Source organism: Strongylocentrotus purpuratus, unplaced genomic scaffold (genome assembly GCF_000002235.5).
Source record: "Strongylocentrotus purpuratus isolate Spur 01 unplaced genomic scaffold, Spur_5.0 spur5_scaffold_10, whole genome shotgun sequence".
Lineage (NCBI taxonomy): Eukaryota > Metazoa > Echinodermata > Echinoidea > Camarodonta > Strongylocentrotidae > Strongylocentrotus > Strongylocentrotus purpuratus.
The window spans coordinates 9,081,707-9,096,488 of record NW_022145595.1 but is presented as its reverse complement, the minus strand read 5'-3'; the positions used below and the strand labels follow the sequence as shown (position 1 = coordinate 9,096,488).

The following is a 14,782-nucleotide window of genomic DNA, read 5'->3' as shown; positions in this document are numbered from 1 at the left end:
TTCTTCTCTTCTCTTATCTTTGTTTTTTTCCCTGCTCTCCATTAAAGTAGAAGTTTGTGCTTTCAACGCAATCGCAACTACTTCCGGGAAACCATCCTAGTGCAATTTCAATGGCCTTGAACGTCAACATTTGAAATGTGCGAACATTAGAATGACATGATACGTAATCCTAACATTATTACTTTAGGATCGACATCCGATAAGGTATTGAAATTTCCCTTGAGTTGATTTTTCATTTGAAGTTGCGATCATGTTTTTCTCTTTCTCTGCTCAATTTTGCAAGGTGGTTGATGAGTGTTAGTCATGAACTTGTAGGAAATTTCCAGAGTGGTCACTTTCATTGAAGAAGATGAAGCCCAGTCCACTTGATAATGATAAGAAGATATAGGATAAATGCATCATGTTCATTGAAGGCTCCTCATGAGTAGACCCTTTCTTTTCTATGTCTATGATTTTCTTTTTTCAAAATTGAAAATGCTCTGAAAATGTAGTTCTGTAATGCTTGGATTTGACCTTGATTCAATATGGCAGGTGTGACTTGACTATTCCCTTAGATTAATAACACTAACAAGCTACTCTTAAAGAGAAGGTTGAGTTCTGGGAAGAGGTGAAAAATAATTTGTGAGCGTTATCATTCTTATTATGCAAGTGTGGAAGAACATCAGATAAGACACGTTCCCTCAAAAGCATGGCTCTTCAAATGCCTTCATATTCTAAATATGTCATGTAACATCGTAAAAATCCAGGGTAGGATTTTTACGCCACGTGTTTGTGTAGTCCCATATACATCTTTCTGTGTACAGTGTATGTAACTTTACCAAGACTTGGCGAAATTTCTTATCATTTTGATGATTCCAGAACCTTGCAATACACACAAATTCTTATATGCTAGATGATCAACCTTTTCTGGTCGATTCCACACCGTTTCTTTCACAATGCAATCGCATGACCAGAACTCAACTTCATCTTTAACGTCCCTCCAGACCAAAACATAAGTTGGCTCTCGAAGATGGAGTCCTCTCCTCGAGTGTTCTTCACACAACATGAACATCCTTCCAGAGAATGTCAATTTCTAATGCCATTTCAATTGGTGAATTTCACACTAAGCGGACCCCAGCCCTGCGATAATAACAAGTCCATAATGATTGTTCCGTGTACCACTGGGCTTCTGGACCTGTATAAGAACAGAGCCATTATATTTATGATTCTGCATAGAGTTATCCAGCCTTTTTTAATTTCTTGATTTTTTTGATTTTTTGATTTTTTTTTTCTCCATCATTTATTGATTGAATGAATAATTATATTGATTACAAAGAAAAACAATACTTAAAAAAAAAGACATCAACATTTTTTCCAGAGGTTTTGTTGATTTGTATAATTGTTCATATTCATTCATATGTATTTGAGTTCTGAAACCAACTAAGGTGGGGGAGAATATAATTCTGGAGGTTATCATATTGCTCTCTCCATGAAGGACAACTTTATCTGTTTGTAGTGTTTCTTGTTGCCATGGCGAGAAATTAACGGAGGTGACATAGAAGACCATAAAATTGTTTCCATAGAAACGCATTGTTTATTTTTCTGTTTATATGGGGGGAAAAGGAGGTGTGAATTAAGAGAGGAAGAGAGAGAGAGAGAGAGAGAGATGGGAGGGGAGCTTGAAGCAGAAGTGGAAAGAATGAGATATAGACACATAGAAAGAGAAAGAGAGAAATAAAGATAGAGATAGAGGAGAGAAAGGGAGAGAGAAAACCCACTCAGGCTACATATTTAGATATTGCTATGTGACATGTTTCATTGTGTGTAGAGAGAGAGAGATAGAGAGAGAGAGAGAGAGAGAGAGAGAGAGAGAGAGAGAGAACGAGGGAGAACAAGAAATTATAACAATAATATGTCTTTTTTACCGAGGGTAGCCTCATGAGCATTAATACTGTTCTCCCTTAGGGGCCATGCAATCACATTAATACCCTGGCTGTTGGAGTAGGGGAGCTTGAAGCAGAAGCGAAAAGAAAAGAATTAAAAACAGGAAAATTTTAATAAGGATTGGAAGGAATGGGAGAGAAGGGGGGGGGGAGAGAAATATTAAAATCATAAGGACAGGATAACAGTGAGAGTTATGGAGAGGTGGTGGAAATTATAGCAATAAGAAATAGCACATATTCAAGGTTTCCAATTTAATTATACCGAGAGAGAGTGGAGAGGGGGAAAAAAAGCAATATATACACTGAATACAACCAATGCCAAGAAATCTGACAGCCTATGAATGACTAACATTTGATGAGAATCATACGGTAGCAATGAAAATTTAACCATTCTTTCCTTCAATAATGATTAGAATTGCTCTTGAAGGTTTTAAGTTACTTATCGGAAGTATTTGGTGAAGCGGTTAAGTGGGATTGTTAGATATTCATAATAGGTGTTTCAATTTGTATTTCTTGTTGAAAGTTAGATTGATGTTTCTTCAGTACCCTTTTTGAAGGCATTGAATAATTATCAAGCACCAACAAGAGCCAAAGAAGGCTTGATGATAACTGATTTGAGATTGATTTTTCTCTGAAAAGAGACAAAAGAAGCAATTGATCAATGCAAACGACATGTCACTTTGGCACAAAGGCTAGGTGGCTGGAATAATTGGATATTGAGACGGCGGAGCTGATGATGAGTTGTTCGTCTATCGAGTATCTAACTGCCCATGTCCAGAACATGTCGGTGTCGGCCATGTTGTTTCAGCATGATCGATGGAGCACTGGGTGTACAGGAAACCATGTGTAGCAGGTCATGTGATCACCTCTTCGCAGTGCAGATAGCTTTCCAATAAGATGGCAGCTTAAAGGCATCGTTTAACAATGTTAAATCTGATATGCATGGCCCAACGTGTTATCAGTATTATGTGATGTGGTGTGATATTGAAGCCCTAAAATAATTGTGCTTTAAAATGATCATGAAGTTTCTTCAAAAAAGTATAAATCTTTGAGTGACTGGTTTTACCATACTCATTTCACCCAATAGAATGTAGAGTTATTTCAAAGAGAAAATCACATTTCTAGAAAGTTCATTTTCTGCCCTTTCATATGACACCTCAATCAGGAAAAATGAGCCAGGAATAACAAAGTTCTTTCAACTTCTTTGTTTTCAGCATACAATTCTAGCTGTCTAGACCACCGAAATTAAACTCGATTCAAACTCAGTCAAGTCCACCAATTTACCTCAGTTAATCTTCTTTTTTTCAGTGAAGGGAATAAGTGACAAGCATTATTCCTCAACCACAAAAGTGTTCAAATTGGTGTTAAGGCTATGCCAGACTAATATTAGAACATGGGTTTTTAACCACAATCATGAATTTTACTCTGGAATGAGCATTGCGGTTGAATGTATTAGCACGAACCTCCTAATCATCAACATTACCATAATATGAAACCCATTACCTGTGTGTAGCATTACAGCTATTGAGAAGTTATTTCAGGATAAAGATACAGAAAAAAATTTAAAACTTAGCCTGACTAGTCTCTATGCCATCTGTTAAGAGCTAGAAAATGTTACTTTCGTTAAATGGTATGAGTTAATGCCTTATAGCTCTGAGTAAATGATTAGGAAACTATTCCAACTGGTTGCCGTAAGCAATTTTCTTTAGCTTTTTGCTTTTAATTTGGTTGGATGTTTGAAAGAAAACACCTGTTTCATTACCGTGTAGCAGCTGATTCTTCGTGGAATGAAAGATTGAGTTATATGTTGTATGTTGATGTATTGGTCACTTCAAATGAAATTGCCAAAATAAAAGTCATGACAAAAGCCTGATGAGTATCCCACCTGAAAATCTCTTGAAGAGCCATGCTTTTCAGGGAACTTTTTTTCTCTGAAGTTCTTCCACACTTGCATAATAACAATGAAAACACTCACAAATTATTGTTCACCTCTCCCAAGAACTCAACCTTCTCTTTAATTTGCATTGCTGTATTTAGTTTGTTCTTTCACACAAGTGTGAAACCAATAAAAGACCGTTTAGAGATTGTTGGTATTGCTTCCATTAAATTTTCATTTGGTATGTCAAACCAGCTTCAAATTTAAAACCGATATCATTTTTATTCTTGTTAAAGCAGAAATAGTAGAATTAATGCTTTTTAGAATAAATTTAGTTTGAGAAAATCGATGACCCCTTGATTTTGAGTTGAAATCAGGGAAAGTACTTCAGAAAGCAAGAGATGACTATGATATCATGTGATGAGAGTCAGAAGGTTGGTACTCATATACTTTAACATAGAGTTAACACCCTTCTGGCTCCAAACAGAAGATGACATAATGTATTTTGTATATATTCCATAACGCCATTTATTACTTCCATTGGTAGCATTGTTCTTGTAGAGCACACCATCTGTTAAGAGCCAGAAGGGCGTTAACTCTGTATCAAGGTATTCAAGTTAATGCCCTTCTGGCTCCAAACAGATAATATGCTCTGAAGTATTTCCTGCATGCACTTTTGAATAAATCAGTGGTTATTGCATTGAGAAGATGACGTTTGATGGACAGATTCGTGCACCCATGTACCAAACGTTAAGTACAGCTTGGATGAATGGGCACGAAGTGCCATTTCAATGCTACCGAAAGGTCTTGGCATGACGGCGAATGTCGTGCCATTCTCTTTTCATCAAGTGTAGAGACGGAATTGGTACAAAACCTACGAGAGTTGCTCGAATGAATGAAGCATGAAACACTATTTCAGCACGGTTAAAATGCCGTTGCATGACAGTGGACATCGTTTTAAATTCTCTTTTCATCAATACCAGGGAGAGAATTGATACGAAACCTACCAGAGTAGCTTGAATGAATAGGCACAAACCGTTGCTGCATCAGTGCCAAACGACGAGGGTGTTTCACAAAGACTAAGATTGACTTTAAGTTGGACTTAACTATGGCAGGCTGTTCATGCCACTAGTTACTCTCACCATTGGTCTCTCAATTAATATGATCTTTAGATACTATTTTTTCCTTCAATAATGAACTATCATAAAGGTAAATTCTGTACATTTGTGACCATGATTTGAACATCCCTTGAGAAACCAATGCCAGGAATGGTTAGAGGAACTAGTGGCATGAACGGCCTGCCATAGTTAGTCCAACTTAAAGTCAATCGTAGTCTTTGTGAAACACCCCCCAAATGTCTTGACACTGCAGTGAATGCCATAGCATTCTCTTTTCATCAAGTACACAGTCGCAATGGGAATGGAATGGTGAAGTGTGAGCTAAGACAAGCGTGCATATTTGGGTCAACTTCAATTAAGCCTGGCCTCTCTGGCAAAAACCCTTTGCCCATGCCTGGCCCATTGATCTAGGTTGTGTAAGAGGCAAGAATCATTGATTCATTGCAGTTCATATGAGCCTACCCATTGATAAAGAATAGACTCAGGGGAATGCAAGTGTGATCTGATACAAAGGGCACCTTTTCCTTTTCTTTTTCTTTTTGTATCGTTCAGTTGTTTCAGCGCTATTTATACATTGAATATTAGTATAGACTGTCTTGTGTGGATACTTTCTAGCTTTGAAAGATGTTTATTATGATTTCCTATCACTTATGAGTTAGATTTTGCCTTTGTCGAATGAATAATAATGATAATCATTTAAAAAATTAAGGTTTTCATTGTGAATTGAGCCCCCTATGCTAAAATTAACCAGTAAGTGTTTTTTTAAATTCTGAAGGTACTTTGTGAAAACAACAAAGATTAAGAACCCCAAAACAACCAAAGATCAATATTTAGACCAATTAGATCATTACAAAGAAAGACAAATAAAGAAATGGATAAAGCAAGAAAGGAGAGAGAAAGAGAGAGAAAGAGAGAGAATGAGAGAGAATGGTAGAGAAAGAAAGAGAGAGGTAGAGAGAAAGAAAAAGAGAGAGAGATAGAGAGAGAGAGAGAGAGAGAGGTAGAGAGAAAGAAAGAGAGAGATCAATACAAATAGACAGCAAGGGAATCAAGAAATATTGAATAATTTGAAATACTAGAAGGAAAACCTGCAAGATGACCTGTAGGATCAGGACGAAAATCTCCTGAAAGAGGAAGGGTAGGAAGAAAAGGGGATAGAGCATTAAACAGATTCGACCGATAATTCTGAAAGGATAATCACACTCGAATGGGGCTATAGAAGTATCTGTCAGAGAGCTATTGGTCAACACAGATACGCATATTGAAATCTATTTTGGGATGCCCGTCCACGACGACAAGGGCTAGGCGCATTTCAAATCTGTAACCCAGTACGTGTGCGTACAATCATTTGACCGCCTTGACAGGATTTGGGATGCGCATAAGTAGATAAGTGCATACCTACAAGGGCATAAATAGCCGAAATCTGTTTTCTTCTTCTTCTTCTTTATGTGACAATACAGAAGTGCATATTCTATTCAAGGTTGTTTGTAATTGTATAGCATGTCAAAAGAATTCACCTTTTTAGTAGGATTATAATTGCTTTGTGTTTAGAAAATATATGAGAGCATTGAGGTGTATTGGAGGAAAAGAAGCTCTTTGCTGTCATAGGAGAGAGCCCGTGTTTGAACCTCATCTTCAGTGATATAATCAGATATTTCATAGATCAAGATATTTTCTGATGACGTAGGATCAGACTTTAAAATTCATATACAGGGCTCCACACAATTTTTTTAAATAGGGGATCCAGATTAAAATCTGTACACATAGGCCACTTGATTAAGATTTCCTTTTTTGTTGTTGAGGGGGGGAGGGGTAAGGAGTTGAACCTAAGAGACCTTCAGTTAACAACTGAATCATTCATACCCCTTGTAAATTTGATGTTATTTGTGTGTTTCATATTAACTCAAGAAGGAAAAATGGACTGGTTGAATTAGGCCTATTTTGAATACTTTGAGATGTAAGCTTTGATATATCAAATTCTCAAGAAACATAAATTGGAACAAATCAAGTTTTCACCATAGTCTTTCCTTAGTTCATGTATAGCCCTGCTTATATATTCCAGTTCCTCATTGAAAGCAGATATTTGGTACAAGTCGAGATATACCTGCAGATTGTTGATAACATCCCCTTTTCATCTTTTCTTTCATTAAATACAGCTTAATATAAGGGTGAAAAAAAAACATGTTAACAGATGCAGTATCAATAGGGGGTATATCTTCTTACCAAGTCATATGGTTCTCTGATAGAATATCTGCAGTCTGCTCCCATATGGTCATTGTGTATTTACTTGTGTACTTACTTTCCCAAAATGAAACTAAAAACGCTGAAAAACTAAAAACTCTAAATGCTGAAGTCACTTTTACATTCAAGAGTCCACTACGAGAGCTAGAAGGGCATTTACCTTATATAATTTGATATGAGCTGAAATTGCTTAAATTGGAAAATTCATAAAGAATTTAGTTCTTTTATCAGTTTGTTTAAATTGTTTTTATCCAATTTTGGCAAAATGACTGCCCCTTTATACTGTGTTTTTATTTGTTATTGTAGCATGTGAATAAATATTTTGAAATGGTACCAAGTGAAATATTAACTATTTATTGTATATCTTTGTTGTCGACTAAAATGCACTCGGATTGTAGGTATTTGTCTATATTCATATTCGCAGTGAAAGAATTGTTTACACTAGATTATGAATGATTGGTAAATTTGTATGGATTTTGCAATATAGTGAAGTTATGAAGTGCACTTAATGTAAGTGTTTCCTCTAGGCTCTAATGTGAGTTAACAAAAATAGCTATCAGTTAAATTGATCTCATTTATTCCATACATTCTCACAATTGCCATTTAGTGGACTATTAAACTAATGACTTTGAAAATGATTGCCATCAATTTGCTGATGTATTGGAATATTTTTGCATAGTCTTTGAGTGATGGATATTAAATGCAATCGTTCAAATTTTATTTTAAAATCGTAATTGAGTGGAGTTTTAAACAGAATTTCTATTAAGGTATACTTTTCATTTGCCTCTGTATAAAAATATGTTTGACCGGTCTCCTACTGTGAGTGTTGGTGCATCAATCCATCCTGTAGGCAATTAACTACATCTGTTTGCTTTTTTTGTTTGTTTTACTTATATATTTTATCTTTTGCTACAGAGAGGATGACTTTTAAATTACAATTTCCCTTTTATGTATTTTCATCTCATTCATATTCTATTCTTGATGATTTAATTCCTTACACTTTAATTTCCTATGCTTCTTTTTATCCAGCTAGTACAAGCTTTTTGCACACTTTTCTCTCTTCCTGTCTCTCCCTATAATGTCCACCCCTCTACATCTAAAGATAATGCTTCAAAATATGACATACATGTATAAGTAATGGCATGAGACAGTAATATATCCCGTTAAGTAAACTAAAGATTTCAACTGTAAGTGTACACAGACCTTGGGAAATAGGACATGCATAAAACCCTAAGAGCAAAACGGGATTATGCTCTCTGAAATATCATCTTTTTGGAGCAGAGAGGGTATAATTTGTATCGTCTCACAAAGAGTTAATGCCAGTCTGGTTCTGAGTAGACAATATTATCCTTCGGCATCTTCTCTTGTCATCCATCTTTTTGAAATCCTTGCCCCTGTGTTTGGTGCCGGGTTGCAGAAATGTATTCGTCCAAACTGCAACTTAAACCACCAGTGGCGTAGCTCCAGGGGAGGAGTACAGGGGAGGCAGGGGATCATGTGCCCCCCTCCCCTCCTCCTGATTAAATGTTGGATAAAATGAAAAGAAAGAAAACGTGAGAAAAGGGGAAAGGGAGAGGGGGAAAAGGATGTTAAACGCGACGCTTAGACTACCTTTCGCACCCTCCCCCAATCAATATCCTCATAAATTTGCGTTTTATTTTTCACGTAAGACTGGTGCCCCACTCAATTCAGACCCCCCCCCCTCCCTCCCCCCACTTAATGGATTGGTTCCTCTACGCCACTGCAGGCCACTATTGTAATTGAACCAAGTCATATGCAGCACCGAACAAATTATCACAAGGAAACGTATAGCAATATCTCGCTATCATTTAATTATTCATGAAATTCATGACATTCATCCCGTTGTAGAAGTGACCCAGAAAAACATGGCTTGGGTTTGGTCGCTTAATAGGAGGGTGTAAACTGGCGATCGTTAATTGAGTTGGTGTTGTGGTAGATAATGAGAATCAATGAAGTGTGATTATTCGTATTAGAGGTAATTGATTTAGAATATGAATGGCATGATGGTTGGATTGGCTCAAATGAGGTGTTTGATTTCTGACAGTTTGTATATGGATCTCACAATTTATTCTGCATTATTTATATACTGTGAAAACAATTATATTCACATCATAACATTCATGTGAGTTTTTTTTTTTAAAGAGATGAATAGTATGATATATGTAGTTGATTTCCTTGAAAATTGCTTGTGCAAATGTTAATAGACAGTTTGAGAAATAGCTCTCTCTCTCTCTCTCTCTCTCTCTTTCTCTCTCTTGTTCTCTTTCTCTCCCCCTTTCTCTCTCTCTCTCTCTCTCTCCCTCTCCCTCCCTCCCTCCCTCTCTCTCTCTCTCTTCCTCTCTCTATCTCTCTCTCTCTCTCTCTCTCTTGCACTGTTTATGTAACAAATTGCAATAATATTAATGTAACCATCATCTTTCCTTAAAAAGTAAAAGATTAATAAGAATTAAAACTAAACTGTGGGACACAGTGCCATTTTCTTGTAATAATATATTAATTGAGGGAAATTTGTGTCAAAAGTATCATATTTGTACTTATGTGACAATGAAAATTCACAGTACTTGTACTACAATAATATAAATGCAGATAATCACTACCAGTATACATGTACTGTACATATGAAAAAGATTAGAGAACAAATAATAAGACTCCCGATCCATCAAATGCAAGAGCGTGATCCCAGCTCAATCACATGTATCTTGTTAAAGTGCTAGACGATATGGGAAAATTATAATAGAAATCTCTTGTGTACACAGCTTGGACACCTCTTGACAAGTTGAGGCTGGGGTTGGGGCTGGGGGGTGGGGTAGGATGGATCATGGAGATGATGTGCGATCATGCGTAGTTACCCCCTATAGCTCGGTGTGTAAGTCTGTGAATTGACGAGTGATTAATTAGGTGGGTTCTGAATTGACGAGTGATTGATTAGATAGACGATTGTTTCACAATTTAAAGACATGTAAGAGTGAAAGATCGTATTAAAAATCACTTTGGTCAAAGACTCCTGTCGATGTATCTTGAACACCTTTTGACATACTGAGGCAGGGGGTAGGGCGGTGGGGGGGGGGGGTAGGTAGGATTCATTAATACGTGATTATGCATACCCCTACCCCCCCCCCATAGCTCGATGTGTAAGGTTGTGAATTGTCCTTTGATTAATTAGATAGACAGTTGTTTCACAATTTAAAGACATGTAAGAGTAAAAATATCTTAATGAAAATCACTGTGGTCAAAGACTCGCCCATAGGCGACTCTTGAACAATTTGTGACGTCTTGAGAAAGAGGCTAGGGTGGGGTAGATACGGGTCCATACGTGATCATGCATGCCCTATACAGCTCAGTGTGTAATTCTGACGATTGATTAATTAGACGAATTGTTTACTTCACGAACAAGGCATTACGCCGTCCTAAATAAAACAAATAGCAAGGGTTTTGATTATCTCATGCCCAAATGATACACAAGAAGGCAGACTTACAAATCTTTGTAACCTATCGGTGTAGTCTTTGAGTGCAGACTTTCTTATAAGAGGTTTGTGCGAATAGGAAAGATCAATTGATTGCTACACATTAGCTGTAGCATTGAATACTCATTTTTTAAAGCTGAAACAGAAGTAGAAATTACTTAATACATAATTCATTGAGCATGGCTGTGGCATTGAATACTCTTTTTTTTTAAAGCTGAAATAGTAGAAGAAAATTGCTTAAAACATTATTCATTGAGCATGGTTGTGGCATTGAATACTCATAATTTTAAAGCTGAAACAGAAGAAGAAATTGCTTAATACATAATTCATTGAGCATGGCTGTGGCATTGAATACTAACTTTTTTATAATTGTTATAGCTGAAACAGATGTAGAAATTGCTTTAAAAATAATTTGTTGCCACACATTGGCTGTGGCAGTGAATACTCTTCTTTTTTTTAAAGCTCAAACAGTAGATGAAATTGCTTAAAACATAATTCAATGAGTATATCTGTGGCATTGAATACTCATTTTTTAAAGCTGAAACAGAAGTAGAAATTACTTAAAACATAATTCATTGAGCATGGCTGTAGCATTGAATACTCATTTTTTTAAAGCTGAAACAGAAGAAGAATTACTTAGTACATAATTCATTGTTACGCATTGGCTGTGGCATTGAATACTCATTTTTTTTTACAGCTGAAACAGTAGTAGAAATTGCTTATAACATAATTCATTTAGCATGGCTGTGGCATTGAGTAGTTATTTTCTAGCTGAAATCGTAGAAAACAATTTTTTTAAATCTCTGGAAAGGGTAAAATAGTTTCATATCTTACCCTGATAGCAAAGTGCTATCATGGATTTTTTTTTTTTTTTTTTTTTTTTTTTAAGGGAAGGGGGCAGTAATTTAGAAATTTACTTATTCACTGCGACACGGTGGGGTTGATACATTTAGTATTAATTTAAGCTGAAAATGTGGAAATTGTTTATTTCAATCTCCTTCATGTAATCTTTTCTCCCATTCACTTTCCTTTGAATCAGTTAAAGATGCATTAACTATTAATTGCACACAACAGTATATTATTTCAAAATAAACAATTTTTTCTTCAATTATTGTGGTAAAAAGTGTAAAACCAAATTTCATGTCTGTTTGGCACTATATTCATTTGTGAAACAGTCAAGATGAAATTCACTACCCTGTTTACACCTCATCAAAGCTTACCTTTACATCACTTCAGCTAAAATATAGTTTTAAAAACTTCTCACTCGGGCACATGCCCAATAATAAACAAAATTTGTTGTTAATTTTAAAAAGATATACTGTTATAAATAGATTTTCCTGTCTGGTTTTTTCCCTCGTCAGATTATACCATCATATATATATATATTTATATAGTTGTATGAAAATGTATTTTAAGAATATGATGTTCTTTCGTGGTTATCAGCTTGTACTCTGTCCTGTGTTACTTAGGAAATTGACAAATCTATCGCTCTTGTTGTGTCTAATTTATTCCCACCTGCAAACAGCAGTTAGCATGGTGTTTCCATGCCTTCTGGCAGGATACACAGAAGAAGACCCTTTGCCCCCTAATATTGGTGATAAACAAGGAAACTGTCATCGGTATGGTTACCATGGAAACAATCTGCTAATGGGGGAATGTTTTTCAATCTCCTGATGTACATGTAGCTTGGCACCGTGTATTTGTTATGTCTCTCTCTCTTTCTCTCCCTCCTTTTCCCTCTCTCTCTCTCTCTCTCTCTTCCCTCTCTCTCTCTCTCTCTTCCTCTCTCTCTCTCTCTTCCCCCTCTCTCTCTCTCTTCCCCCCTCTCTCTCTCTTTCCCCTCTCTCTCTATCCCTCTTCTTCCCTCTCTCTTTTTCCTCTCTCTCTCTCTCTCTCTCTCTTTCTCTCTCCCTCTACCTCTCTCCCTCTCCCTCTACCTCTCTCCCTCTACCTATCCCTTTCTCTCTCTCCCCCTCTCTGACACCCTCTTTGCCTCCATGTCTCTATCTCTCTTTTTATCTCACCATCTCACTATTAATGTCTATATTTATATTTAGATGGAATTGGTTCTGACAAAATCCATGCATACATACACGTAGGCATTCTAGCTGTTTTTTCCTTCCCACATAACGTAGTAGTATATTGTTTTGGAGTTGATAGAAGTCTCAATTTAGTAATTGAACTATTTCATACACTTCTTTTTTGTAGCTTTTCTATTTTAACATTGTTGGTATGATGTATAATATCAAAGTCTATTTTGTTATTTCTGGGCTTTTTTTGACAAATGTCTATCTTCTTATATACCCCCACAGGCATAAAGTATTATGTAGCAATATCGCATACAATGTCTCCCAATTTCAAAATGTTTCCTTTTAAATTGCTCACCTATCATGACATTTTTGTGATATGGTATAATGATATTAAGATCAATAACATCATTTGTTAGCACTTCCCAAAACTCAACTTTATCTTTAATATATAGCTTACAAATGTTACTTAATGTAGCTAATTATTATTTCAGGGCAATTTTTTCACACACATCTCCTTTCATATCTTCCCTCACAGGCATATAGTAGTATGCGGTCACATCACGTACGACAGCGTTGCCAACTTCTTGAAAGACTTTCTCCACAAAGACAGGGACGATGTCAACGTCGAGATCATCATCCTTGACACGTAAGTCAGTCCACATCATTCACCTGTTCAAAAGCAAGTCAACCACTTTGGTGTAAGAAAGGCACGATGACCATTGACAAGGCTTGGTCATTGTGTACCTTCTTGCAGGGAAAAAAATATTTTGTAAATTTCAGGGCTACTTTTCAAGCTTGCTTGCATGAAAATAACACTCTTTAATTTGTTTTGCATTGAGCTCTATGCACATTTCACAGGGCTCTTTTATGACTTTTGGGGGCTCTTTTATGATTTTTAGGGGCTCTCTTTGGCATTTTGGGGCCCCATGTATTTTTTTTCCCTGCCTTCTTGCACTGTGTTGGTGTTTGTGATAAGCTAAAGGTTATTTTATCATTGGGATTCTGATGTGGAAACCTTTGTTCGTATCTGTGAAATGCTTTACAACTGAAAGACAGAAAGAATGAAATGAGATAATAGACCAGTTCACGGTTAGCACATGTCCCAAATGACCCTGAATATCCACAGATCTTCAATACATGAAGAGGTCCCACTCTGTACAGTTTTGAATAATCACTCCTACAGTGATGGAGGTGCTACATAAATAGCCTTTGTTCCCCCCTTTTCAAAGAATACTTCCACCTGGGTATCATGAAGTGCACTGCTTGTGCATAAATGAATAATGATTACATAACTTTCATGAGCACATATCCAGTATTTTGTCTCTGTGTATTTCACAATTTTGTCTGCAATGACCTTTATCTGCTCATGCTTAGATTGCAACTATGAATTGGCTTATTACCTCTGGAAAATCCAAAACAAAATACACAAAAGGGTGCTAGATACGATTATTGCCTCCGCAAAAATATCACCGCCAAAACAATACCCTACCCTAAACTTTACGAAGAAGTTGACCCCATTGCAACCCAGGACTTATCCCATGACTTTGACAAAAGAAAGCTCAAGCAAATATTTCATCACTACGGAGAGACAATAAAGATGTATGTAATTAGATGTCCAAGCTGAAACCAGGGTAATGTCATTTCCAAAGTCCTTGAGAAGCACATAGAGATATGCTATCATAATGTGATATGCGCTATACAAGAATGGACTATTATTATGGACATCCAGAAAAGAAGCACTTAAAATTCTACTTTGAAGTTGTAATTATTTCTAAGTGCAAAATATTTACAGAAACAACATACACCGACCTAATACTAGTAGGCCTATCCATAGCAAGAGCGACATATCTATTCATATGTAGGCATCTTAAGGCAGTGTTCATTCAATACTAGCTTTGCACAAGCAGGCAATTGTCAATTTGCGCCTTCTCAAAGAGCGAGATAGATATAGAGGGAGTGAGTGCGGGCTTTGTGGATAGGATTTCTCGCTAAAGGACATGACCTCGTAGTGGTATTTATCATACTGTGTTTCGTCAGAACAGCGAGCTAGGCCTTTGAAGTGGTGAAGATATCCATTTTCATTTTGCCTAATCCTAGGTCAGTTCTGAAC

At 36.5% G+C, this 14,782-nt stretch overlaps 1 protein-coding gene across 1 annotated transcript in view; it reads left to right on the top strand.

Moving 5' to 3' along the window:
* Positions 1–9,043: 9,043 nt before the first annotated feature.
* LOC578468 (calcium-activated potassium channel subunit alpha-1) overlaps positions 9,044–14,782 on the top strand; it is a 79,268-nt gene continuing 73,529 nt past the window's right edge. The window contains exons 1-2 of the mRNA XM_030980087.1: positions 9,044–9,052; positions 13,164–13,318. Coding sequence (XP_030835947.1) covers positions 9,044–9,052; positions 13,164–13,318 — 164 coding nt within the window. The remainder of the gene's footprint in view (positions 9,053–13,163; positions 13,319–14,782) is intronic.